The sequence below is a fragment of the Ursus maritimus genome, unplaced genomic scaffold (assembly GCF_017311325.1).
Source record: "Ursus maritimus isolate PB19 unplaced genomic scaffold, ASM1731132v1 scaffold_12, whole genome shotgun sequence".
Lineage (NCBI taxonomy): Eukaryota > Metazoa > Chordata > Mammalia > Carnivora > Ursidae > Ursus > Ursus maritimus.
In genome coordinates, this window is record NW_024423564.1 from 48470545 (window position 1) to 48497914 (window position 27370).

At 40.3% G+C, this 27370-nt stretch overlaps 1 protein-coding gene across 1 annotated transcript in view; it reads left to right on the forward strand.

The window, feature by feature from the left end:
• WLS (Wnt ligand secretion mediator) overlaps nt 1-27370 on the forward strand; it is a 98669-nt gene that overhangs the window by 25284 nt on the left and 46015 nt on the right. The window contains exon 2 of the mRNA XM_008690733.2: nt 16176-16448. Coding sequence (XP_008688955.1) covers nt 16176-16448 — 273 coding nt within the window. The remainder of the gene's footprint in view (nt 1-16175; nt 16449-27370) is intronic.

Genomic DNA, 27370 nt, shown 5'->3' on the forward strand with positions numbered 1-27370 from the left:
CGTTTTTGATTTTCACAACTTGCTGGGGGAGGAGGGAAGATGCTATTAGCAACTGATGGGACTAGCAGCTAGCATTCTACAATGTACACAGTGGCCCCCAAACAGTTATCCAGCCCCAAATGTCAGTAGTGCCTAGGTTGAGAAACCCTGGGATAGAAGGACTGGGGCAGGGCATCCAAGAATATGAAGAAGGAATTGGCAGGTGTAGCTCTCTGATGGTGAGGAGCCCAGACTTTGGACAAAATATTGAAATAAGATGATGACCTAGTGTAGCTGTAGCTCTAACCTCATATAGTCTAGCCCCATAATCCTAACGTGCCTTTCTAAGACGTCAGTGCTTTCCAACTTCCCAATGTCATGTGCTAACTAAATAAATCCTGCCAAAGGTTTATATGAGGTTTTTGTGCCTGTTATCCTTTTTTTTTTTTTTTTTAATGTAGACCCTACTAAAGACATGACTGACCTTATTGGTCCAGTCTTGAAATAGTGATTCTGTTACAGAAATGGGCAATCAACCAAAAATGAATTTAAAATAATAACTTCAATTCTTTGTTTATACTGCCAAAACATGATAAAGAAGGCGTATAATCTGTAGCAATATTTCTAGAAACCCCCTTGTCTTTCCCCTCTATTTGATGCTTCTAGCCTCTTCCAAAATCTCTCACAGACCTCCTCTGATAAAACTGCTCCCCCAGCCTAAGCCTGTCTTCTCTACTGGCCCCTTTCTCTTGATTGTGTATCATGAAAACCCAGACAGTCCATCTAGCAACAGCTGAACTCTCATGGGGGTAGAGGGGAGGAGGGCAGGCAAGGGGGTGCAACAGAACAGGCAAAAAGTGTTCTCTGTATCTGTTGGGAGGAGGGGAAAGAGTAGGGAAGACCCATGTTAATACTTTTGGCAAATTATTTTATAATTATTACAAATTATTACAAATTATTTTATAATTTGTGAAAATAATTGTGGAGGAAAGATGTTAATAGTCCCATTTCACTGAGGAGAAAACTAAAGGCAAATTCTGTGTTCCCTCAAACAACAGTCTGCTTAGGATATCCCTGGGATATTTCTCAGGGAATGACATCTTAAACATTCAAGTTAAAGTTCTTCTAGAATCATCTCTGATTTGGGGGGCTAGTCACTGAGAGACAAGGAGAACTTCTGTCTTTAATGACCTAAGTTCCCAAGATCTAGACCTTTTAGTTCCCTAAATGTTGGTTAACACATCCCTCAGGGAAAGATGCCAGGATAGAGAACAAGGAGTATGTTGCCATCTCCCCAGATTCTTCTTCTTCATCTGTTGGCAGCACTGTTATTATCAAGTTAACATTTAAGGCCTCACTATGTGCAAGGTGCTGTAATAGGCTCTTTCTATTAATTATTTTATCTTCACAAGAAACCTCTGAGGTGGGAACTCGGTAGAATTTTACAAAGGGAAACTGGCATCCTGTAAAGCTATGTGAGTTCTCTGACTGAATTGCTAGTAAGTAACAGAAATGGGATTTGAATCCCAAGGTTTTTTTGCTTCTATAGCTTTTGCTTTTAATTTTTCTCATTCTGATTTTTAGAACATTTTGTATTTTCTGCAGCATAAAGAACGCTTCCTGTAAAAGCAATTCCCTTGCTGCACTGTAATCATCCTTTTTCTCCTATGGAATATGTAAAGGGTAATCTGGGTAAGTTTTGAAATATATTAAGAATCCAACAGTTTAAATGAAAATTTGAATGTTATGAATTGATGTCTCATTAGCAAATTTTGTCAATGATCTTTTGGCTTAGGGCAGTGTGTGCCATGACTTCCATTTCTTCTGAATAATAGACTCAGCTCTAGTGAGCTTATTTCTATCATCCTGAAAAATAGAGGCTGGACATGCTCCAAATTATTTCATTGTATTGGAATGTCTTTGTGTTGTATTATACTGTGAGTGTATGGGCCATTGGCTGAAAGCTGGAATGGAGTTTTGCTTTTTTATGCCTTAAATGATTTCATTATGATTGGATTGGACCCACCTTCTCATAATTTATATTATAGGGATACATTTCATCATGCTAAATACATCAGTATGAAGGTTTACAGTTGGCTCTAAGTTTGCCCTTGCTTTCTAGAAGAGTTTGTTGTCTCACCAGTTGTTGGAAGACAGAAAACACCCAGAGCCCTTTCTGACCCCTAAGAGCAACAGAACAGAGGAGGAGGATTAAGGTCTTTTCCTCAAACAAATGTGAAAATACAAGGGAAATGAGGGGAGAAGGGGCCTAGATGGACAAGGCTTGGTGGCCTCTACTCTTGGCATATAAATTGACCCTAATGTAAAAGGATATTTTTTTAACCTTAAAACAATGACTTTTACCATAACACAGAGTATATAAATTTCCTTAAGAGTCACGGATTTTTTTTTTTAAAGACTTTATTTATTTATTTATTTATTTGAGAGAGAGAGAGAGAGCAAGAGCAGGGTGAGAGGGGCAGAGAGAGAGGGAGAAGCAGACTCCCTGCTGAGCAGGAGACTCCTGGGATCTTGACCTGAGCCAAAGGCAGACACTTAACCAGCTGAGCCACCCAGGCGCCCAAGAGTCACAGTTTGAACTGAGCCACCCAGGCGCCCGAGAGTCACAGTTTCTAATTTAGAAGTGACTAACAGTTAAAATACTGCCTTTCACAGTTGAGAGAACTGGGGCCCAAATGTTGATCGATTGCCTGATAAGTAGTATATCCAGCACTAGAACTCAGCAATCCTGTTCTGTGAGATAATTCATTCTGCCAACATTGTTCTCAAATCTGCAGTAGTTCTGGAATAGAAGACTGATTTGTGGCCCAGAATTGGATCTCTAAATGTGTGAAGAAGGGTCATAGAATGTTAATGATGAAGAAAGACCTAAAGGCTCTTTCCATCCCTATCCAGTGCTCAAATGTCCTCTGCACACTTTGCACGCACCAGGTGGTACCAGCAGGAACACCTCTATTCACACAAACGTGGGCAGTTCATTGTCTTCAACTGCTCAGGTTAACTTTGTATCATTGGATTTTACTGATCTCAGATCTTCTTCCTTAGAACTTGCAACATTGGGACTACCTAGAATAAATCTAATTCCTCTTCCAAATCTTAATCATTCGTGTATTTGACCTTTTATCTGTACCCTCTCCCCCCGCCCCCTCCAAACTGAGCGCCTTTCTTTAACAAGCAGTGAAGCTTCTGCATATTCAACTAGTGACAGGAGTTACTTTCCTTTGACTCCTCTCCCTAGCAAATGACACTGCCATCTGTCTGCTACCCATGCAGGGAACTTGGGAACATCCTTGACTTCTCTTTCTCACTCACATCCCACACGAATCAAGAGAGTCTGCAAATTCTTCCTCCTAAATAGCTCTTCCTTCCTGTCGCAGTTGCATTTACCTGTCCCCATTCAGAAGTTCCGTTTGTCATCTCAAGACTTCTGGTACCCATCCCATGTTCCACTGTTCCTTCACACCAGGTCTTCATTTCTTTTCACTGCTAGTTCTTTGGGAACTTTCATACATAATTCATTAGACCAGAGAGAAAAACACCTTTAGAGCTGCTAGGTAAATAGACCATATGTGCAGCTGAAGGTTCCTTTGCCCAAATTTCTGTCTGAGCCTGTTTTGTAGATCTGACCTCAAAAGTAGGATTTGATGTCTTCAGAAGGGGGTGTTTGTTTTACTCTCTGGTAGGACTTGATTGGAGAATATTAATGAAATGGCCTGAATTTTCCCTCTGTGTGTTCTTAATATAGATTTTGCCATTAAATCTTCAAATAGGCAGCCATGAATTACATGCATTTAAGGCTAAGGTGTGAATATTTTATTTCATGTTGGCTCCTATTTTCTTTCTAGCATGCAGGCCTTGAGCTCCTTAGGGCAGTGCTCGAATGGGATAAATAACTTTAAGCCCTACATTTGAGAACCTCAATTTCCAGAAAATATGCTCAAAAGTAGTTTCCTAAACATGCCCCCACAAATTTTAATATTGGCTACAATCCCTTTGGGAGGGATTTTTCAGAAATTACCATGTTTTTTTGCTTGCCTATTGTCTGTCTCATATACATTCTTTTGATGTGTAAATTTACTTTCTTTCCTGTGGATTGGGATGATAGTATTTCAGTTTAGGAAAAGTTCATTTTTTGTTTGTTTAAAGTTTTTTTTTTTAAAGTAACGTTTGTACCCAACATGGGGCTCCAACTCAGGGCCCCGAGATCAAGAGTCCCATGGTCTTCTGAATGAAGGTGCCCCAGGAAAAGTTCATTTTGATCTTCAAAATTCAGTATTTATTTTATATATAGGTAGACACAGATCTGGAGGAACCATCCTAACTGGACATGAACTTCAGCTGGGGACCAGGGGTAGCATCTGGAGGTTGGCATCATGGAAGACAGCCATGGCTTCTTCCCAAACTCTTTCTGAATACCAGTCTCAATTGTACTTTCATATAGGCAGGCCATGGATCTAATCCACTATGGCATTTTTAAAATGCTGCCTCTTAGGTGTTTGATGAAAGCTTGCTAGGTAAATCAGCATAATTTATTATTTATTTATATATATTTTTAAAGATTTTATATTTAAGTAATCTCTACAACCCACTGTGGGGCTCGAACTCACAACCCAGAGACCAAGAGTTGCATGCTCTACTGACTGAGCCAGCCAGGCACCCCTAAATCAGCATGATATAATGTTAATGTGTTTATTAGGACATAAAGTCTCTTTAATTCCGTTTTGGAGGATGTGCATGTTTAAATCTCTATGCTTGGTGCCATAGGAAAAATAAGATATGGTCCTTCCTCTCAGGAGCTTATAATTCTTGTAGGGTTCAGAAACTATTTTTACAAATAAAGTGGAATGCTATAATAAAGACATAGGCCAGGTGATCTTGGCATCTGAGGAAGTAAGGATCATTTGTTACTGAAGGGAAATGGAAACTGGCACATTCTAAGCATTTAACAAATTGAGTGAAGGGGGTGGCACTTGAGCTGGAACCTAGAACTGATGAAAATATTAAAATATTTAACAGTTATGTAGTGATTTTAGTTAATTTTGTTATTTTAGTGTTTAAAAAAAACCAACAAACCAACAATTCCTAAGAGTGTGACTGTTAAAATTGCAGTTCTCCCTTAAAATTTACCTCTTTGCCTCCAATTCTTGGAAATTCAGAAGTTCTAAGGTCCTACCTTTTCTTTGAATATTCAGGGAGGGGACACGATTATTCCTGGCATTTGTGAAAATCTGGATAAAGCTGTTGGCAAGTCTTGCTTGACCTTAGCCTCAGCTTGTACTATCCAGCACTGAAGTTTTGACCCTTTGAAATGCCCCATAATCTGTTCCTTTAATTGCTTTGCTTGTTTTTCTGAAATGGGTTAGAATATAGAGAAAAATAAATCAATAAATTGCATGAAGCTTTTTCTTGGGTCTTACAGTCTCCATTCTCTAGTATCTCACATGTGTGGATAGGAGACTACCATTTTGGTGTCACTGAGAAACCTTATTTTAGTTCAGGCTTTTATCTATTTGGTTACTTCCTGAATGTTTCCATGCATGGGGAACTTGCCCTTCCCTGAGTCAGATCGTGCCATTGTTTGCTTACCCGAACTGTCAGCAAATTCTGTGTTAGGTTTCTCTGAAGTTAGCCGGTGTCTAACTTGTATCCTTGGCCCTTATTCTGCCTACAGGATGTGTCATAGGCTCATCCATGGCCAGTCTATCATGTGTTCCTGAGTTGGATTTTCCCTAGGCTGACATTTCAGCCCAGAATTTGAACCCCAGTGAATCATGGGAGGGTAGCCATTAGTTTCAAGTGAGTTCAGTGCATTTTTGGCAGCTTGTTATTCCACTGTCCCTTTAAGGAACTCTGTGGAGATACTCTGTCGCCAACTGAGTCTCCCAGATAAGCTATCCCAGTGGTTCCCTTTGTGTGGTGGGTGCCCAGTCCGGCGCTGTGTAGTGTCTTGTCTGTGGAGTTGCAGCAAGTGCCCCATGGCCCCATTCAGTCTTTCTCTTCCATCTCTCTGCCCTACACATTACCTCTCCGGTAATTTGAGAGAGCTGATAAATAGTGTGAGCTAATAATAAACGAGCAGTTGAGAGGCAGTGTGGGACTGGATTTGAAGTCAGATGGTGGTTTTAGTCCTAGCTCTGCCACAAACTGGTGGGATGAAACCCACCAATCTTCTCCTGTACCGTGGGATCATTATCATGACTGACCTGTTTTCTGTGAGGATTAGATGATCCAAGTACGTGAAAATGCTCCATAAGATGTAATGCACAATCCACATATTAGTTAGTATTTGTGTTTATTATTAACAGTGACGATATTGACAAAAGTAGACTATCTAATTTATAATCAATTATAAATAGCAAATGTGTGAAATTTTATAGAGTGTAACAGGTACTTCAGAACAAAGCAGCTGTTTCTCCTACAGTGTTTATAGGGGCTTTCCTAACCCTAAAATTTTAAAACAAGAGTGTGCTGGTGGCAAACTTGCTCATGAAGTAGGGCCAGTTGCCCACCTTTTTGTCACCCCTACCCCTACAGCTCTGCCAGAGCAGCCTTGGGAGCCCCCACCCCCCTCCCGAGCTCAGAGAGATTTCCCACACAAGAGCTGGTTCACCCTCCATGCTGGGTTTATGAGATCATAGCCAAGGTAGTAAATTATAAGATGCTATAATTCACTTTCCATAGGTGGTCTTGGCTACATTCCACAGCCTTTTGGCTAAAAGGTGGCTGATTTTGAAGCATTGGCACAAACTCAAAATTTCAGCCCAGATGACTGGTTTGCCGAGCAATGAGCAATAGCGTCAACAGATGAGCCATTTGGTTTTTCTGTGGAGGTCTTTTGTGTTTACTTCATGTACATTTAATTTTTACTGTTTTGAGTATTTCTGGAGTGATGGAGAAACACTAATTGCAGGCATTTTTCAGAAATAGAGGTTAGAATTAGTAATTTAATGTACTTACGTTGAGCTTCCCGATTTAGTCTCTCTTTGCTGCTGGATGTTAAAAGAGAGGGTCAATTTTTTAATCTGAATCCAGGATTTGGGATTTCTCCCCCAAATAGCCCGTCTAATGGTCAGTAGGTTTTATGTGCCCTTTTGTGCAGGGCCCTTCACGTGCATTTTATTATTTTTTTCAAAATGATTTTTAAAAAACCCCCCCAAACTAGCACCAATCTTGAGCCTAAAGTAATTTCATGTTTACCACAGCATTTCAGATACTATGTAAGAGTTTGGCTCCATGTCCCAAAGCACTCTAATTTTTTTCCTCTTGGTTCCAACGCTTCTCATTTCCACAGGATCCAAGCCAGGCAAGTAATGGAAGCCAAGTGGTACTGCTTGCTTGCCGCGTAGATTCTGACAAATATAGAGTAATTCTTCTATTCTTCAAAGCTGTTACATCTTTGGCTCCAGAACAATTGAGTTTGCAGGCCAAGCATTAAAATTTCTCAACAGCCTAAGATGTAAACATATAATATTTTTCAATATTTTTTATCAGAATGAATTACGCAACTGTTTGCTACAATTTCTGAAACTTTGCCATCAAAATGTCCGTGTCATTTATCCATGAGTTTGTGTTGTAGGGAACTGTTTTTAAATAAGTGCTTGACTTTTGTGTGTACAAATTACTTTGCATTCAACGCTGCTGTGTGTGTGTGTGTGTATGTGTGTTTGTGTGTGTTTTGGTGGTAGTAGTTTAGTGTAGAGGAATGTTCTGCTGTGTTTAAAAATTTAGCTTTCCTAGAACAGATGTTAGCATAATTAACTACTTACTGAAAATTGCTGGCAAGAATGAATTACATTTCACTCAGCATACCCCATTACGTGCACTAGGGCATAGCTAGGATAATTCAGAAAATCATTTCTCCAGGTCTTGGCCCTGCAGACCCACTTTCAGTCCCCCAGTAATTGAGATTGAATTGTGAAATAGTATTTCACTTCGTAATCTAGTGAGATTTAATTGGCATGGTTGAAATATCAGAGAATTTCATCTTCAAAGTCAGTGGCAGAAGTGGAGTGAATGTCTGACCATTACAAGTTCAGAGCAATTTCAGTAAAGGAATTAACAGACTGAGTCGGTTAATTCCGAAGCACTAAGTCAGTTTAACACAAGAATTTACACTTTCTTTAGCTGAAAATTTTGAAGCGGTCATTATACTGGGACGTTCTGCAACTTGGATACCTGCAATAGCGGACACGAAGAAACCTTTTTAGGAACTGACCTGGAGAGAACCATTAGCAGAATTGGCTCAAGGAATTGCTAGTGGTCTAAACCCTCATAACTCAGACGGATAACACGATCTGGGACTTCATTTGTACAGTGTATGCCACGCATTTCCTTTTCGTGAGAAACAAAGCAGGAGGTTTTCGAGCTTGAGAAAGGGAGGCAGAATCTTTGAGGGAACTCAACACATTTAAAAGCTAATTTCTAAATTTAGCTGAAGTTTCTTTTATGTTAAATAAGTGCTTTGCGGCAGGGGGAGGGGGGCGGCTTTCAATGAAAACTGTAGTTGTATAAATATCAGAAATTCATCTGTTCTCCTTGATTTCTGCCACCTAGATTCCTTTTCCCCTCCCTTGCTCCTCCCCTCCCTGAGGCACATCAAAAAATCCGGAATAAACCCTGGAGTTATCCAAGGGCCTGAATACCCAATACATTTCCTATAAGTTCTCATTAAGACAGAGATGTTCAGATGGAAAAGCTTAGAACCGATTTGAGTATATAATCTTGAATTATAAATCCCATTCATTGTGAGGCAGTGGAAGTTTTGTCTACGTTACAAAATGAAAAGTGGCTTTTAGCTACCTTTCTCTTTGTAGCCCAAGTGAATGTTGTGGGGGGTCACATTATCCAGCTACTGCTTTTGTTCTCTCCTTTTGTAGATGTGGACCTGGGCCAAGTCATTCTTAGTGCCCGTCCCCCACCCCCACACCAACAGTAATCCTGTCCTTTTAAATCAGTCTCAGTTCTTTTTTTTTTTTTTTTAAATAAAGTCTAATATCTACTTTCTAGTAACTCAAAATCTTTTAGGAATGAGGTAGGAAATAAATGAAATTATAAAAAAAAATAGATAAATCTAGCATTTGTGTCTTTGCAGGTGCAGAAATCATGACAGCAGATTTTTAACTGACACTAGATTTCAGGAGTTAGAGCAACCTCCTTCTTGAGTCACTAGAGGAAGGTATCTGTTAGCAACTGTCTGTATGTTGTTAAGTCAGGGTTGTGTAGTTTGCCACCATGCCACCCCCAACCCTCTGTTTCCCGCTTTCATATCTTTTAGCTAATTGCTATGGTGAAAGTAAAATTCTCTAAAATATTTCTGAAGTGTTTGACCGTTTTTACTTAAAATCATGACTTTTTCAAATTGAGAGTTTCTGATTATTAATGTTTGTAAGCATGACTTACCCTTTTAACTGGTCTGTTCTGCACATTCCTTCCCCTTGTAGCCCAAAGCAGATTAATCTTTAAATATCATCTTTGTTGGGGTGCCGGTGGCTCAGTCAGTTAAGCGTCTGCCTTCAGCTCAGGTCATGATCCTGGGGTCCTGGGATCTAGCCCCCCCACGTTGGGCTCTTTGCTCAGCGGGGAGCCTGCTTCTCCCTCTCCCTCTGCCTGCCGCTCCCCCTGCGTGTACTCTCTCTGTCTGTCAAATAAATAAATAAAATCTTTTAAAAAAATATCATCTTTGTTGCAGGAAGACATTCCTGCTCTAGTTGAGGTGAGCTAGACTTCAAAGGCTCCTTAGAGGCCCCGTTGCTATAATAGGAGGCAGAGCTCCACCATTCTCTCCCCACCACCGTCTTGTTCCTCCTTCCAGGAGAGTTCATGTCTGGCCTTGTGGCTGCCTGCTGGGCAGAGATGGGCGTCTTGGAAGGAAAGAGTCCCCCTAAATACAAATTCTTTGTTATTTGTGGATCTCTTGATTATTCTTCCTTCCATTGCTTTGCAGAATGGAGCAGAGGCCGTGGGGAGCAGAAGCCAAGGCACCTAGTAGAACGATGTCGCTGATCAGAGCAAGCAAACAAAGTCAGGGTGGTGCTGCATTTTCAGCTGTCAAATGATCTCTTTATAAATTTTAATACTTGTATTCAGACCTCTGCAGAACTCACGGTGATGTTCTAGATACTCTGTGGTCTGGCACCTGCTCTTTTTCAGCATCTTCCCCGCTCGGCGTCCCCCTTTTCCCCTGGCTGACCAGCACCTGCTCTCCCTGGAGGCTAAGTCCAGGCTGCTGAAACCATGCCACCCCCAACCCTCTGTTCCCCGCACAAACCTCTGTCCGAGCGAGTTTCAATCAGGAGGCACTTCGCTGCCAACTTCTCAGCCTCCCACGCTTGACTGTGAGCAACTTGGGGTCTGGGACTGTCATTTGTCTCTATCTTTAGTTAGCACAATGCCCGCATAATAGTGATACTTCTAGATAATTGCTAAAGGAAGCTTCTTTACTTGTAATAAAGCAAAGAAAGAAATAGTCTGCGTTGGCTTAAACGGAGACCATGTGTCATGTCAGCATGTTGTTTTAATTTTATTTTAACTTTTCTAGGAGGCAACTAAGTCTTGTATCTCTGTCCAGCTCTTTAATTACAGGTTCTGGAGGGAGTAGGGGCTAATGATTTGATGTTGACTCAACTTTGAGCATGATAGCGGTAGTGGTTGGCTAGCTGGTAATTTGTAAACTGGACGGGCATTTGAGATGCTATAACAGGAAGCTGACTGGAGTCAATATTGTTCCAAAAGGAGTACAGGTTTAGTCATTGTTCACTTACTTACATTTTTACTCAAGGTTATGTTGTAATGATGACTGGAATTTTTACCTCATTCTAGTGAATTCATGTCTCTTGCCTCCTAAATATCTTTCTGTTGCCCTTTCTCAGGTAATGTCAGGATAAATGTAACATCCACAATTATAATTACCTTTTACTGTAATTATGATTTATTGCCTGTTTCCCCCATCATTTGTACCTTCCATCTGGCTGGACGGCTGATGTCTGTCGGGTTCACTGTAGCACCTAACGGTGCCTGGCGCGGAGTAGGTACTCAAGACCTATTTGGGGAATGCAGTATGAACCTTTGTAATGTATGTCGCTGAGGAGCCACTGAATTTTCAGAGGCAACAAGATGTGTTTGTGCAGTTTTTCACAACCTTGAATTTAGAAGTCTTATGGATTTCATATCCCTTTAAAATTAAATGTCCTACAGTATCACATGTCACCGTTCCTGTACTATAATGGAGAAGCAGAGGCCAAAAATACAGGCAGTTGAAGTACAGATAAGGAAGGGAAAAATGGCCTATGTTGGACACAGTAAAGAGAACTGAACTCACTTTTCAGTGAAAAGCTCAACGTTTATTACCTCTCTGCATGGTCTGAATGCTGTCTTCACCCGCTGTAAGTTAACCAATCCACAGTGCCTGGGCAACTTCATTTTTGGCCAGATTGCTCTGACTACTAGTACATTGTACTGATGGTGAAGTAGGTTTTGGCCTTTTTTTTTTTTTTCTTTCCGCAATTAAATGCTATGGATAGGTAGAGGCGACACTTGAAATGTGTGCTAAGGCAGCTGGGTGATATTGCATTACCATCCTAGGAATACTGGGGAGTGGTTATTTTTAGCTTTCACCTGAGCAAACATGACTCAGTTTGTTGACTTGAATCCATCCAGTCCCCTCTTAAATACACAAACTCTATTAATCCCTAGAACCATGCTAGTGACCAAGTAGGGCCTACATTACATATACCTGTTAGTTAGTTGATTGTGGTGTCTTCGACGGTTGCAGGTAATTTCGACATTTTCCATTTTATTCTTTCCTCTTACAGAAAAATCCCTCATACTTATTCCTTTTTTTTCTTTTTTTTAATTTAAAGACAGAAATCAATTGTTTTTTAAATTTTAGACACTGTTTTGTGATCCATGTAGTCACAATTTTGGCTATAGCTAGTGAAAACACTTTCTACTAGCCATAAGCTTTGTTTTTAGTTTACTTTGATAAAGGCTTTCTACATAAAGAAGCATCTGGAAATTCACTTTTAGCTGGTGTAGGAAGTAGTCTTCAGTTGTAAATATATTATTGGAAGAACATTAACTGTTCACGTTTGAATAGCAGAATGTTGATTTACTTTCTCAAAAAATCCAAGTGTTTTCCCTTTTGAGCACTACTGGAAAAATTGAAAATGTTGAATTATCTTTAGGTTTTTTTAAGTTATGCAAAAGGTTTTTGAGACTAGAGACTAGAGAACTAATTTATTCAAGCGAGGAAAAATATTTGTGATTCCCATAATATGGCTTGAGATGCGCTTGAGGCTTCTCCAAGTTCACTGCCATGAGATTTATGAAAATATTAGTATTCCTGGGATTTTTTTCTTTATGCAAGATACACTAGACTAATGAAAGAATGAAAATAATTCAGGCTGCTACAAAGGCAGGCGTTCACTGTGTCCATTAAAAATGCAGCCTTTGTGCCCGTAAAGTGTTCAGCTTCTCTGTTATTAAGTTTGGAATGTGGTTTTGGAGCTTAGCTGAGGAACTCAGCTGGTTATTTTTCATTTTGGTCTAAGGAGGGAGAGACTTGTTTTTCAAAAGTGGGGAGGGGAGGAAAAGAAATGAAAAAAGGTTAGGTTCATTTTAGAAGAATCGAAGTTTTAAAATGTAGTAACTATTTTCTGCAGCAAATAGTCAGTTTGAGTATGTTAGCCAAAAATAGAATTCATGAGTTTCGTCTCCCTGTTTATTTCTTCAGCCACATTAAAAAGGGTTCAGTTAAATGTACCGTTTGGTTTTTCTAATGTCGGGGCTGTTTGGCTGAGTCAGGATAACCAAAGTTTGATTGATTCCTATTTCTAATAAGCCAGATGGAATCCAAAATATCTTTGCGATACAGTTTTGAGTTCTAAAGAAAAACTTCCCTTGTATGGATTAGTGGTGCTTCTGTGGTGCACTGAAGGACTTTCAGCTAGAGTTTAGTCGTGCTGTGTTCTCCGGTACATTTGAGTAGACATTCCCACAACTTGCTGCAAACGTAACATTTTACTAAAAATTTACCATTAGGACAGATATTTAGGGATAGAAAAAATATGTATTTGAGCATTAGAAGCAGGGCAAAAAACTTTTGCCTCCTTTTTTTTTTTTTTCAAGATTTTATTTTTTAAGTAAACTCTACACCCACTGTGGGGCTCAAACTCACAACCTCGAAATCAGGAGTTGCACGCTCCACTGACTGAGCCAGCCAGGTACCCCCACACTCCTGCCACCTAAGTGACTTTCCTCTTGCTTTATGTATTTCTCCAGTTACCTGATCTTACATAAGAGATGATTTCTGCTCATAAAAGGTGTGAAAGCACAGTATGCCAGTTTATCACATGCACAGAATTAAACTTATATTTAAACCACCATAATCTGTAATGTTTTCCTTTTCCTGCTTATTTTCAGAGATACATTTTATAAATATAAATATAAAAAATAAGTATAAAATAGTTTTAAAGTATATTGTACTAGCAGGACCCACATGAAGAAAACTGCAAACATTTCAAAGAGATGTAAGAATGGATTCCAGTTAATAGAAAAGCAATCACTGTTCTTGGATAGGAAAACTAAATGTTGGGAAAGGATGCCAATTCTGTCCACATTCTTTTGTAGATTTAATGTAATTTCAATCAAATCCCAGCAAAAGGATAAAAAGGATAAATTTGAAATGGATTGGGGGAGGGGATTTACTCTGCGAGATACTGATACAAACCATCAACATATATGATTCAAAACAATGTTGTATTGAGCCATGAAGTGACAGTCCAATACATGAAATTGAGCAGATTGTCCAAAAACATCTATAGGTATATGTAAGATAAAGGCGATATCATAAATCAACAAGAAAGGAGAGTCTGTTCAGTAAAAAATAATTTAAATATTTAGAAAAAATAAAACTTGGGCCCTCAATTCATCTTTTATATCACAACAAATTTCAGGTGGATCAACTATTTAAATATTTTTTAAAAATTGTACAAAAATAACTTGAAATTAATAAAGGTGGCTGTTTATTGAATTTGGAGATAAAGAAGGTCTAAGCACAAAAGTATGGGGAAAACATAAAGCTAAAGAGATTTTTTTTTTAAATTTCATTTATTTATTTATTATTTATTTTTTAAAGATTTTATTTTTATTAGAGAGAGCACATGGGGGGGGGTGCTGCAGAGGGAGAAAAAGACTCCCTGCTGAGCAGGGAGCCTGATGCAGGGTTCCATCCCAGGACCCTGAGATCATGACCTGAGCCAAAGTCAGACACTTAACTGAGCCACGCAGGCGCCCTAGGTAAAGAGATATTCTAGAAAATCTGGAACTTCTCTATATTTAAATATGCTGTAAACAAATTTAGACAGAAGATGGAAAAGTTAAATTACTAGCAAAAAATATTAGGCAAAGAATTATTCTTATATATAGACAACCTTTACAAGTTGTGGGGGAGGGATTAGATTATGTAGATTAAATTTGATATATCATGTGACTGATTATTTTGCAAACACTAGTTGAAAAATTTTTATTATATAGAAAATATAATAGCAAATATTTTGCACTTTTTTTTTTTTTTAGAGAGAGCTGGGGGGAGGGGTAGAAGAAGAGGGGGTGAGAATCTTAAGCAGGCTCCACGCCTAGTGCAGAGCCCCTCACTGAGCTCAGTCTTACAACTCTGAGATCATGACCTGAGCTGAAATCAAGAGTTAGATGCTTAACCTACTGAGCCACCCACTTGCCCCGAGTTTGTACTTTTATCGTTCGCTTGTTTAGTGTATACAGTGACTTGCAGAGGTACATATGATTATTATTACCATTTAAGAAATGATAAAATTAATACACACATAGGTTTAATAATTCACCCAAAACTTTCTTAGTGTGGATTGGTGGTGACAGAAGTAGGAATGAGGGAACCAGGCAGGTTGGCTCCAGAGCGGGTGGGACTCACCACTGTGCTACTCTGCTTCTTTACATGAATAAAAAGAAAAAACTCTAAAACTATGGATGGTGTGATCCTGTTTTATAGAAATATATGTTAATATTAGTGTCTTTTAAAGTTCTATAATGTAATTCGTTTATAAATTTTTATCTAATTACACACTCATAGAAAAGATAGTATTTTGATATTTTTCCAACAGTGGTTACTTCCCTCTAGTGGGATTTTGGGTAAATGTTGTTTTGAAGTTTAAAATCTCTGTATTTTGTAGATTTTCTTTTATAATCCTATAACCGCTTTATAATCACAAAACGGTGTTTTTAAAAAATGTTGTATAGTTCAGATGTGATGATCTCTTTTGAAGTGCACAGATCAAATGCATGGATTGGGTGCCTCTGAAGTACAGTCTGCTTCTGTTCCCACCTCTGACAGTTACCACACTAAGTGAGGGCCTGAGGTCAATGTAGTTCTTTCTTTCCATCAAATGCGCTGTTAGAACTAAGAAGAATCTTAGAAACCAACTGTCTTGGCCAGTCTTAGAAACTAACCATCTTGTTTCTCACATGAGGGTCCTGAAACTACGCAATTTCACCAATTTACCCAAGATGAACTGACAGTCAGTTGTTCAACCAGCTTCTGAGCAGGTCTTCTGACTTCAGACGCTGTGCTCTGTGAAGTCCCAGAGCCCTCCAAACCCTCAGGCAGGTAGAAACAGAAGCACAGTAGATTTTTGTGACATTTGTTTGGAGTAAGGAAGTACCTGGACCAAAGTGGTTACAAATGTATTCTTTCAGTGAAAATGACAGTGATTGAAAACCTAATGGGAAGACTCTTGGAGATACTTTCTGACACCTGTGGAGGTCACTGAAGGCTCCTCACCTGGATTTGGGGGATCCCTAGGTATTACTGATCCCAATTAGAGAAGGCAGTATGAAAACTGGAGGCGAACGTTAGCTCACAAATGAGCACTTAAGTGGATGATTTTTCTTTCTTTTTTCTTTTTTTAAATTTTTTAAAAGATTTTATTTATTTATTCGACAGAGACAGCCAGCGAGAGAGGGAACACAAGCAGGGGGAGTGGGAGAGGAAGAAGCAGGCTCATAGTGAAGGAGCCTGACGTGGGGCTCGATCCCATAACGCCGGGATCACACCCTGAGCCGAAGGCAGACGCTTAACCGCTGTGCCACCCAGGCGCCCCCACAGTGGATGATTTTTCTAAACCAGAAAACCCTTTTCTTTTCAGCCCCAGGGCCCACGACGGCAGTGTCCTACATGTCGGTGAAATGTGTGGATGTCCGTAAAAACCATCACAAGACAAAATGGCTAATGCCCTGGGGACCCAACCAATGTGACAAGATCCGAGACATCGAGGAAGCAATCCCAAGGGAAATCGAAGCCAACGACATCGTGTTTTCTGTCCATATCCCCCTTCCCTCCATGGAGATGAGCCCTTGGTTCCAGTTCATGCTGTTTATCCTGCAGCTGGACATCGCGTTCAAGCTGAACAACCAAATCAGTAAGTGTTTTCTCTTCTCACTCCTTTCCTACCTTGGACACTCTCTCTCTTCCAGTTCTTTTAGAGCCAGTTCTAGTAACAGTAAAATGAGAATATTAAGAACAGAAAATTACTGACTACTTAACTACTTGCTAGGTCCTTTTCTGAATATCCTGCTTGTACTAACCCATTGCCTATTCCTAGCAATTTAGTGAGGTAGGTCTTACTGTTTCATTCTACAGATAGAAACCTTGGGTCCCCGTGAGGTTGCTCAAGGTCAGAAGGTGAGAGAGTGGAAGGGCTGGGATTCAAACCCAGACAGCCTGGCTTCAAAAGCCTTGCCCTAAACGCCACCTTTCATCACCTTTGTAGTGTTAGGTCGGAGCTCACCCCAGCGGAGTGATTTGAGGATTTCGGAAAGGTCCCATATTTCAAAATGTCTTTTTCCACTAGACTTTGAGAAAAGTCATTGTCTTAGTAAAGATCCTCATCAAAATGGGATTGCCACCCCACGAGCACTCATTTTCCCATAAAACCAGGGTTGGTTTTTTGTTTTGTCTTGTTTTTGTTTTTTGTAGCTTACTACTTACGTGTGGTTCAAGATTCTGAGGGCCGGGACATAGAAACATTTCATGAGGAGGAGATTATATGTGGCATTTGAGAACAGTATAGGAAACCTTAGGTTGAGAAGAAAACATTTTTTACTGACACAGGATGATGGGTGAGATGGAAAGAGAAAAAAGTGTGTTGAAGACCTCTCTACCTGGGGCCTGTCCTTGGATTAAAGCACTTTTTCTAATTCTAATTTTCCTGTATCAGCAATAATCTCCATAAATAATCATTAAATTTATTTTGTTTAGGAGTTGCCAGTGTATGTGCTTGATGGGACATCTTATCGGGAACAAACAGATACTCTGAGATAATTTCCAGAATGGAGAGACCCCTCCATTCATTCAGTCTCTTACCTTACAGTTATTTTAAACTGTAGTGCCTTTTGTTTGGAGTGCCTACTACTGCCAGGCACCGTGCTGATGGCTAGACATATGGATACAGGTGAAGACACTGTCCTTTAAGGGGCTTATGGTCAAGTGCAACGATGGGCAAATAAATGATCATGCTGGTATGATGTGCTAGGGACTGCAACCAAAGTATGCACAGGAGCTGTGGAAATACAAAGAAAGGGCTTTAGAACATGGTAAGGGAAGTCTGCCTTGGTGTGTGTGTGTGTGTGTGTGTGTGTGTGTGTGTGTGTGTGTGTAGAGCTGAGCAAATAGATATTTAAAGTGAGTGAAAACTCTGACAAGACGTTGGGGGTGAGGGTGAGGACAAATAGAAGAACATTCTAGATAGAAGGAATGGCTGATAGGAAGGTCCAGATTTGCACAACAGCCCAAAGCATTCAGTGGTATTTCACATTTCGCATGACCACATTTTCTTGCCTATTGTCGTCTTCGTTGGTTGTGTAACACATTTGTTTGTTCACTCATTCAAACTTTATTACATCCCAACCATATGTTAAACACTAAGTACTGAGGATACAAGACTGAACAAAACATGTCCTTTTAAGGAGTTGGGAAAGACAGTGGTTGGGAAACAGAAAAGAAAGAAAGGTATGTGCTGCAATGAGGGGAATAAGCAATGTTGTGATACTGTGATTTATAAGAAATATATATTTGGGCATCCCGATCACCAAAATATATTTCTCAAATATATTTGGTCTTTACCCACAGTTCCTGGCTCTCAGTTCCCAAACCCTTGGACTTTCCTGAGTGATAAGTACCATGGGAGCATCTTTTGTTGTAATATTTGGTCTCTTGTCCTCAGTTCCTGAAAAAGCATCAGAAGCCATAAAGGTGAAATGGGTGTCTTGTTCCTAAGAAGCCTCTTTCCACCACAACTGGGTTTATGTTAATGAGGTGACTTTTGGAAAGCACCCAGGGGTCAGGGCTGGTTGCCAGAGGAACCAACCATGAATAGAGAGGTGGCACTTTCAGTTCCGCTCCTGATTTTCAAGGAGGGGAGAGGGGCTGGAGGTCGACTCAACTCAGTCACCAATAGCCAATGATTTAATCAGTTGTATGTATGTAATGAAACCTCCATAAAAACCCCAAAGGAATGGAGTGCAGAGAGAGCTACCAGGTTGGGAAACCAGAATGCTTCCTTATGCCGCCCTGCCGGGCCCCAGACTCTGAGGAAAGAAGGCATTTCATTAGGGACCTTGTCCATGTATCTCTTACCTAGCTGTTGGTTCATATCCTTTTTCGTAAGTCAGTAATCTAGTAAGTAAAGGGGTCTTTTTAATTCTTTGAACTGTTCTAGCAATTTAAACCCAAGTAGGGGCTTGTGGGAACGTCCCATTTTATAGCCAGTTGGTCAGAAGCACAGGTAGCACCCTGGGCTTGAGATTGGCATCTGAAGTGGAGGACACTCTGTGGGATGGAGCCCTTAACCTGGGGGGTTACATGCCATCTCCAGGTAGATAGCGTCGGAATTGAGTTGTGTTGTAGGGTACTCTGCTGGTATCTGAGAATTGTTGCGTGTGTGGGGATCCCCGCCTCCAACACACACACATCTTATTTGGTGGTCAGAACCTATTACATATTTTAACAAATGAATTACTTCCCAGCAAATATATTTTTTAAAGATTTTATTTATTTGAGAGAGAGAGAGAGAGTGTGTGCCTATGCGTACACAGGGTGGGGAGGAGCAAAAGGAGAGGGAGAAGTGGGCTCCCCACTGAGCAAGGAGCCCAATGTGGGTCTCAATCCCAGGACCCCACGATCACGATCACGACCTGAGCTGGAGGCAGACGCCCAGCTGACTGAGCCACCCAGGTGCCCCTACTTTCCAGCAAATATTAATCCTTAACATTAAAAATGCCTTTATTGGTGAGGCTTTAACTAAAACATTTCTGTATCTAAATGAATTTGTATGTGTCTTATGTTCTTTCTCTCTCAAGTATGTATTCTGCCTCCGAAATATATTTTATCTTCATCTAGAAAAGATTGTACTAAAGATTCTTCTTTTTAAAGATTTATTTATTTATTTATTTATTTATTTATTTGACAGAGATAGAGACAGCCAGCGAGAGAGGGAACACAAGTAGAGGGAATGGGAGAGGAAGAAGCAGGCTTCCAGTGGAGGAGCCTGATGTGGGGCTCGATCCCAGAACACCGGGATCACGCCCTGAGCCGAAGGCAGACGCTTAACGACTCAGCCACCCAGGCGACCCTGTACTAAAGATTCTTATCTTAAAAAATTGTTAAATTTCCTGTAACATAAGCACCCATACCTAATAGGGGTGCACTAAAAAATTAAGATAGCCAGAGTTTTCAGCTACCTTTGAAGGGTCTTTGAGCAGATAAAGTAATCTAAGAACTATATATTTTAAATTACTTTCAGTCATTTGGTGTTACATGTATATTCTTTTTAAACTTTTCCATTTAAGGTGATACAGGTTTTAGCTAGAATTTGAGATCTTGACAAACCCTCAGAAAGAAATCAATGACTTACTCTTTAAAAGCTCGTCATTACTTAATCAGTTCCAAGATTTCATCAGACGTGGTGACATTAGAGGGAAATTTACAGTAGTAAAAGTGGTTAGAGAGTATGTATATTATATCTGATTATTGACAGAAGATATTCCATGTGTGTTATGTAAAAAAAATGTAATCCTGGTTTGAAAAAGCGATTTTAAACAGAACCCCTACTTTTCACCTTTTAAACATAAACATTTAAAAACCTACAATTGTCTTTCAGTGCTAAGTCTAAAAAGTAACCAGTTGAACTTTGAAGTGGTGACAGTTTTAAAACAATAGTCTGCAGGAGCTGGGGAGAGGGGAAGCCCATTGAAGGGAATCTAGAGACGTACAGATGCTCGGAAGCAGGAGTAATTGAGCTTTTGGTGAATAGCAATGACAAATCCCGTGCAGACCTGTCTGTCAAAATCTGTGATTGGGCCAGTGCTAACTTGTCCTGAATATTTCAAAGGCTTGGAATTAACCTGTTTGTCAGGGCACAGACATGATGCTTCTGCAGAGTTGTAAGGGACATCAACAAAGGGGAAATGGAGGGGAGGATGAGTACCCTGAAAAGGGTGTCCGCGAAAAGTCCGCCGAAACATCTGGCACCTGCATATATGGTTAATCATTGGGAAAAATGAATGCTTACCTATGTGATGGGCTTCGATTTTTCTGTGACAGGAAATTCTGTTATTTGAAAATATCCTCTGAAGTGGGTGTACTTCATTCTTTTTAAAGTGTATTATCAGTCACTCCATGTATGTATGTATTTGTGAAAGACAGGTTTGGATTGGCTAAGATGGTGCCTACTTGTAAAAAGGAATGTCACTCTACTGATTACAACTGCAAGTCACATACTTTGCATAACCTCAGACTCTCCATGGGGCTTCTTTTGAGGAACCTGGGTGCAGAGATAAAAGAAAGTTGGTTTTTTTTTTGACATGTCTCTACCCAGCTTTCAAATCTACAGGCTATTGAAATAGAAGCACTGAGATTCATTGGCAGAAAGCCTCAGGACGGATTGATCTGTGTTGAGTCGTAAATCTAGAATTTGAAGGAGTTTAAAAATTCCTTAGGCTGGAAAAATACTGGAAAATGCTGTGGGGTAGGAAAGGCCAGCCCGTCTATTCTGTTCTTGGGTAATGAAGTCATTATGTTTTGCCTTGAGCCCTGTGCTGTACGCTAGGATCGAGTGTTAAGTGCTTGTTTCATTACTGCAGATGACGACATGAAATGACGGAATTATTTCTATAACTGACAAGTGATTTTTCTTCTCCCAAACTGAAAACATTTCTGTAAAACATATTTCTAGTCAAAAAAATAATTAGAATGGTACTATTACCCCGTTTTCTAGTTCCATACCTGAGCGTCCCGCCTAACTTTCTACAAAGTGATTGTGCTCTTCCGTTTGTGTATCACGTGAGGACCATAAGAATAAAAGAACAGTCTGTTAACTGTAAAAAAACAAACTGTTATCTAAAATGATTAGGGGTAAATTTACAGAGGGAAGAAAGTCTCTGAACTTATTCTTGGCCGTTAGCAAGAGCTGTGGTTCTTAATTGTATGTTTTCAGATGCCTCTTGGAAAGAATCCACAAAGAGAGCTTAATGGGGGAGAGGATTCCATAGGCCATGAAACTACCAGCTAATGATGGATCCAGGCCATTGGTACAATGGTATTCGTGTGGCTGGATTTCCATACTTTATCAGATAGTCCTTTTTAAGAAAATATGTTGTAGCAACTACTAAGAAGAAATCTAATTCTGCTCTCTCACGCCTTTCAAAAAGAGACCTTCTTTGAATCATGACCATGTTATAGTCTCTGTTTATAAGAAACATTTCTGATCAGATAGATTTTTTTCTTTTAGATTTATTTATTTATTTGAGAGAGAGAGAGCTGGCAGGGGGTGGGAAGGCAGAGGGAGAAGGAAAGAGAGTCCTAAGTAAACTCAACACCCAGCGTGGAGCCCCATATGGGGCGCTGGTCTTGATCTCAAGACCCTGAAATCACCACCCAGGCCCCAGAGTCCAAGGCTAAACCAGCTGTAACCCCTGCCCCTGATTGGATAGTTTTTATTACAGGCTGGTGTCACCAATATATATATTTAAGATTTATTTATTTATTCGATAGAGATAGAGACAGCCAGTGAGAGAGGGAACACAAGCAGGGGGAGTGGGAGAGGAAGAAGCAGGCTCATAGTGGAGGAGCCTGATGTGGGGCTCGATCCCATAACGCCAGGATCACACCCTGAGCCAAAGGCAGACGCTTAACCGCTGTGCTACCCAGGCGCCCCACCAATATATTTTTTTTAATTTTATTTATTTATTTGAGAGAGAGAGAGAGCACAAGCAGGGGAGCAGCAGGCAGAGAGAGAGGGAGAAGCAGGCCCCCCGCTGAGCATGGAGCCCAATGTGGGGCTCCGTTCCAGGAACCTAGGATCATGACCCGAACCGAAGGCAGACGCTGAACCGAATGAGCCACCCAGGTGCCCCACCAATATTTTTGAAGTTATTTTTTAAATTTCTTTATCTACCTTAATTGGAGTCAGTATGATCAGAAATGACCCCACATTTTTCCTCTGCCCTCTCCACTCGCCTCCCCCAAAAAGATAAACTGAAAAAGCTTAAAATATACCAAAAAGATCCAGGAGACTTAAATGTGGTGGGGTTTGCAGAGGTGAATAAATATAGGGAGGTTGTCAATATTTGAAATGGGCTTATATGGCCAGTCTGCTTTCTTCTTATGGAGTCATGTGTCCCCTTCAAACCCAGGCGAGAACCTAGAATTTTCTAATATGAATCAGTCTTACCTACTGACTTGGGTTAGAAAGAAACTAAAATCGCAGGAGAAGACTGTATTTTGTTGATTAACCCAGGAGAGTGGAGATTAGGGACACCATGTTTGTTTGCTTTCATTTATGGGTTATCTTTCCCTTTGAGGGACTCTTCAGGCATAACTCTGGAATTAACCATTGTGAACAAGTTTATATTGGCAGGAAAATGGGAACACTTAGGTTGTTTTATTTGGGTGTGATTATTGGTAAGCTCATTTCTTTGACAGTATCACTATAACACTGTGGGATCTCCATCATTTGGCTCAAAGGTTTTGTGTTCTGTACATCCAAATGAAGAAATACAGCCTAGAAACAGAGTCGGGCTCCTCTAAAACCTTTTGACGATTTTTTAAACTCATGTTTATAGTTTGGTATATCCAGTCCCTCCTCCTTCCTTCCAGTCATCCATTGGCTTACGGGCCAATTTAACATCGGAAAGGAGATCATATTGGGTTAGTCTCTAGTCATAACAAACCACTCACCTATGGTCTGAATAATTTGCTGTACCTGTTATTAAGCATCAGCTGTGTGATTGCAGACTTTGAGCCCTGGAAGGAACTTTAGAGTGCTGCTAGTCTAATAATCTTCAACCAGGAAGCCTGTGGGTGGATTTCAAGGGCCAGGCAATCCCTCTGGTATTCTATATAAAATTTCAGTCATATTTATTGTATGTATTTTTGGAGTAAGAGGGTTTGTGGCTTTTGTCAAGTTTTCAAATTGGCTACTTGATCCCAAAATGTTAAAGGGGCTAATCCTTTAATTTCCTGGATGAAGAAACCTTATACCCTGAGATACTTGCCCACTGTAGCAGAGTTGGCCGAAGACAAAGCAGGATCTCCTCGTTGTACATAAACCACGTAGGTAGGTGGGTGGTACGTGGCAACAAGGACACTACCCTATGCAGGTCAGTGAGCTTTCTACCAAACAGCACCCAAATCTTCTTGGACAGAAGTGGCACTGGTCTTTTTAAAATGGTGTATTTTCTATTTTTCTCTTTTCAATCTCCCGATCTGTAGTTCAGGGAATGTAGTGCAGTCTAGAATCTGTTTATAGTGCCACAGCTGCAGATCACCCACGTGTCTGATTTCCTGCTCTGAGTTTAGAATATAAACGAGGAGATTCTCTTTGCATCCATAACAAGTATATCCTGGCTACTAAAATAAATCCTGGTGACATCAATGAAGAATGTGAATAGCAAAGCAGCTAGCAGTGGCAGATTCCTTGATGGCACCCCCACTATGTATAAGGTGGTTTTAGTTTTTTTTTTTTTTTTTTACCTCCTCTTCTCACTTGGGGTATTCCTGTCAGTATTTAAATGCCAGTCATTCATCACATAGCTAATGTGAGGTTATTTTACTGAGAATCCTATCTTTATTTTGGTTAACATAAGAAAATATGAAGAAAAACTGTTTTCTGGATTATACTTTTCAAAGCAAAAATAAGCTAGATGGGGGAAGGAAAACCCTCTGTTGAAGCAGAATTCGACTTGCAAAAGTGCCAGGGACTCAACATTTGAAAAAAAATTTTTTCCCTTAATATATACCTATTGTATGCATACTGATGCTAGAAATGGTTCCAGTTCCTCTTTGCTTTGGTAAGTTGGTGCTAATTTGTTTGGAGAGGTAGTAGAAATTCTTTAAAGCGGGAGGAGGTTCTGATTTTTAAATTTTCTGGTCTCAGTTATTTCCTAAAATAATTGTCCAATGGGTGTCTCTTTCCTGCCTTACCTGTTATTCATATTATGGCCATAGGGAAAGCCCAGGCCTAACCTAACAAGCAAGATTATATCTTCTTTTAAAGGTAAGGTTCGGGGGAAGATTGAAAATATTTAAATTCAGCATCTTGAAAAAAAAAGCTGCTGTCACATAGTTGGAGTTGTCTCTTCAAGCACGGAGCAGCCTGTCACTGGTAGTTATCCGGCCAATGCTGGTTGGGGTGGAGAGATTCATACTGATGACCACAGTGATAGTGTATGTTGGGTGGCCTTCTCTTTACAAAGTACTCTTGTACCAGAGATGCTGACGGTTGTCTTTGTTGCCAGGCATTTGCTTTGGCTTCATGCCATATTCTCACAGAACTTACTTTTTGCCCTCCCTCAGACTGTGGGCTTCCACCATGCCTGCTGAGTGGGCTGCTGGCCACACTCTGGTCCCCCAGCCACAGCTGATTGGGTTAGGATGGGCCCTTCACCCAAGGAGAGCAGTCAGATTCTCTCTTGTGCAAAATCGGGATTTAGATCATCTCGGGTTAAGACAACTCTACTTTTATTTCATCCGATCATCTCAACAGGTCTCCCTGGCAGAGAGAGGAAATTGAAGACCAGAGAGGTTAAGTGACTTGTCCAGAGTCTCACAGCTGAGAATTAGAGGGGTTATAGGTAAAAGTGATCTTGGGGTGGGGTCAAGGCACTGGCCTCTCGAGTCTGTCTGTAGTGCTATGGAGCACCTCCCTGTTCTGAGTAGGCAAATATACCAGATGACCCCCGAGGTCCTATCTACTCCAGCTGTCTTTTGCTGAGAGTCCATGACTCACTTCAGATTCTTTGGCTTTATAAAAACGTTATGAGTATCCATCCCTTCAGCTTTGTAAATAGGTGACTTCACAGACCCTCAAGTATGAGCCATTTTAGAAGATGCCCCGTTGTTAGTGGGTGAGCTTAGTGTTGACATGAGTGAGTTTTCTAGTATTTTCTTTTGTTATGTGTTTACCTTGTGTTCATTTCTAGTCCTTGGGTAGGCAGACAGGGTTGGTGTACTGGAAGTGTATTTTTAGTCTGACATTAAAAAATGTATCATAGACACCAACACAGGAAGCAGTTTTTAGGTGAGTCAGTGTATAAATAACCTCAAAGAGTTTTCATAAAGGGAAGGTGGATCTTTTAATTCAACAGTCCAGCTTCTGAGGCCCTCTTCCCAACTTCCTTTATTCATTCAGTAGTCATTTATTGGACTTCTACTATGTGCTGGCATTTTTCGTACTTTAAGTCCTTATCCTTTATACTACAATTTCAAAAAACCTCATGACCCTTCTTTGTTTACTTCTGTCTATCCGGCAAGACTGAATTTTGAGAGCAGGGGCTGTATCTTGTTCATCTTTTTGTCTCCATACTTAGCATAGCCCCAGGCTGTATAAATACTCAAGATGTACTCATAATAATTAATTAGGAACTCACAGTCTAGTCCAGAGAGAAAGAATCAAAAAATTATACCAGTGTGTTCTGTTTCAAGTGTCCAGAGTATTCCATGAACAAAGAAAGGGAAATGGTTAATTTACAAAAAACGTAATTTTTTAATTGAGTCTTGAGGGGGGGATCTTCTAGGAGATGTTGAAATTTGTGACTATCTAATATCTGATGGCAAAGAAACAGTCCAAGAGTAGCTGTATTTTGTTCAGGGAAACTGGAGTGTTTGAGCTAAATTCTTGACCTGACACTTACAAATTTCATGACACCTTTGGTTAAGTTAGTGAACTTCCTTGTACTTCATTTTCTTCATGTATAAAATAGAGGTAATTGTAGTGCCATCCTTATAGGATTGTTTTAAGGATGAAACTAGAATAATATATATGCGGCTTTTTCATAGGAAGTGCTTGGTACATGGTAAATGCTCAGTAAAGGTGAGTTATTATTATTCTTGGACTTGAGCAGAGAGTAGGAGTGTGAGTTCTGGAGAGAACATAGAAGACCAGCAAGAAGGACAGCAGGGGTGAGTGTGCAAAACAAGGACCTGGGTGGTTGCTGGCCATAGGCCTTTCATTACTTCAGGACAGTGGTTCTTAACTTTGGATCAAGGACCTTGACCATGGGAAAAAAATGTGCATAGGTCCCATTCAGACATTTTGTATTCGTATTTCTTCAACTGAATCCCTGAAGGTTATCTGTGGCACTCAGAGATTTATGAATCTCTAGGTAAGAGCTCCAACTTCATGATCTAGGTAGACCCCAGGAGCTTCAAGTTATGTATTGATCAGCACTTAGGCAATTGGAGAACATCCTAAAATAGAAGACCTGGAAAATTTTCAGCGTCCTTAGGAGAATATGCCTGCAAGCCATGGTTTAATGACATTTGACTGTAAGCATGTTAACATGTAAATTAAAATGTTTTGGAATAGGATAATAATTTAAGATGAGCTCTTGAAGCTCTGCAGACTGAAATTATGGAAGTGAAGTGACTTCTCCAGGGTCACCTGGTGTGCAGCTGAGAAAGTCAGGACAAAGATCCCTATTTTCCCACCGTGAAATGCTGTGAAAGACCGTGTGGTAGGTGAAGGACCATGAGTGCATTTGTTAGGCTGCAGAAGAATTCCGTATTGGAGAGAAAAGATAAGCTCCTGAAAGACTAAGGGGGCCATTGGTGAGTTGCAGTGATGGCCAGGCAAAGAAATTTGGAGTTTGATCCTTAAGAAAAGAAATTGAAAATCACGTATCGAGTGCTGAAATAAAATGTGGAATTCAGGATCCGAGACTCGTGGCTTGTTCTTTGTGTTATACAGCAGCTGGAAACTGCATTTCTCTTTTCCGTTCGGACTTCTCGCAGGGTGGTATTCCCGACGGGAGGGCATCTGTGAACTTTTTAATGGGAGAAGTCGTA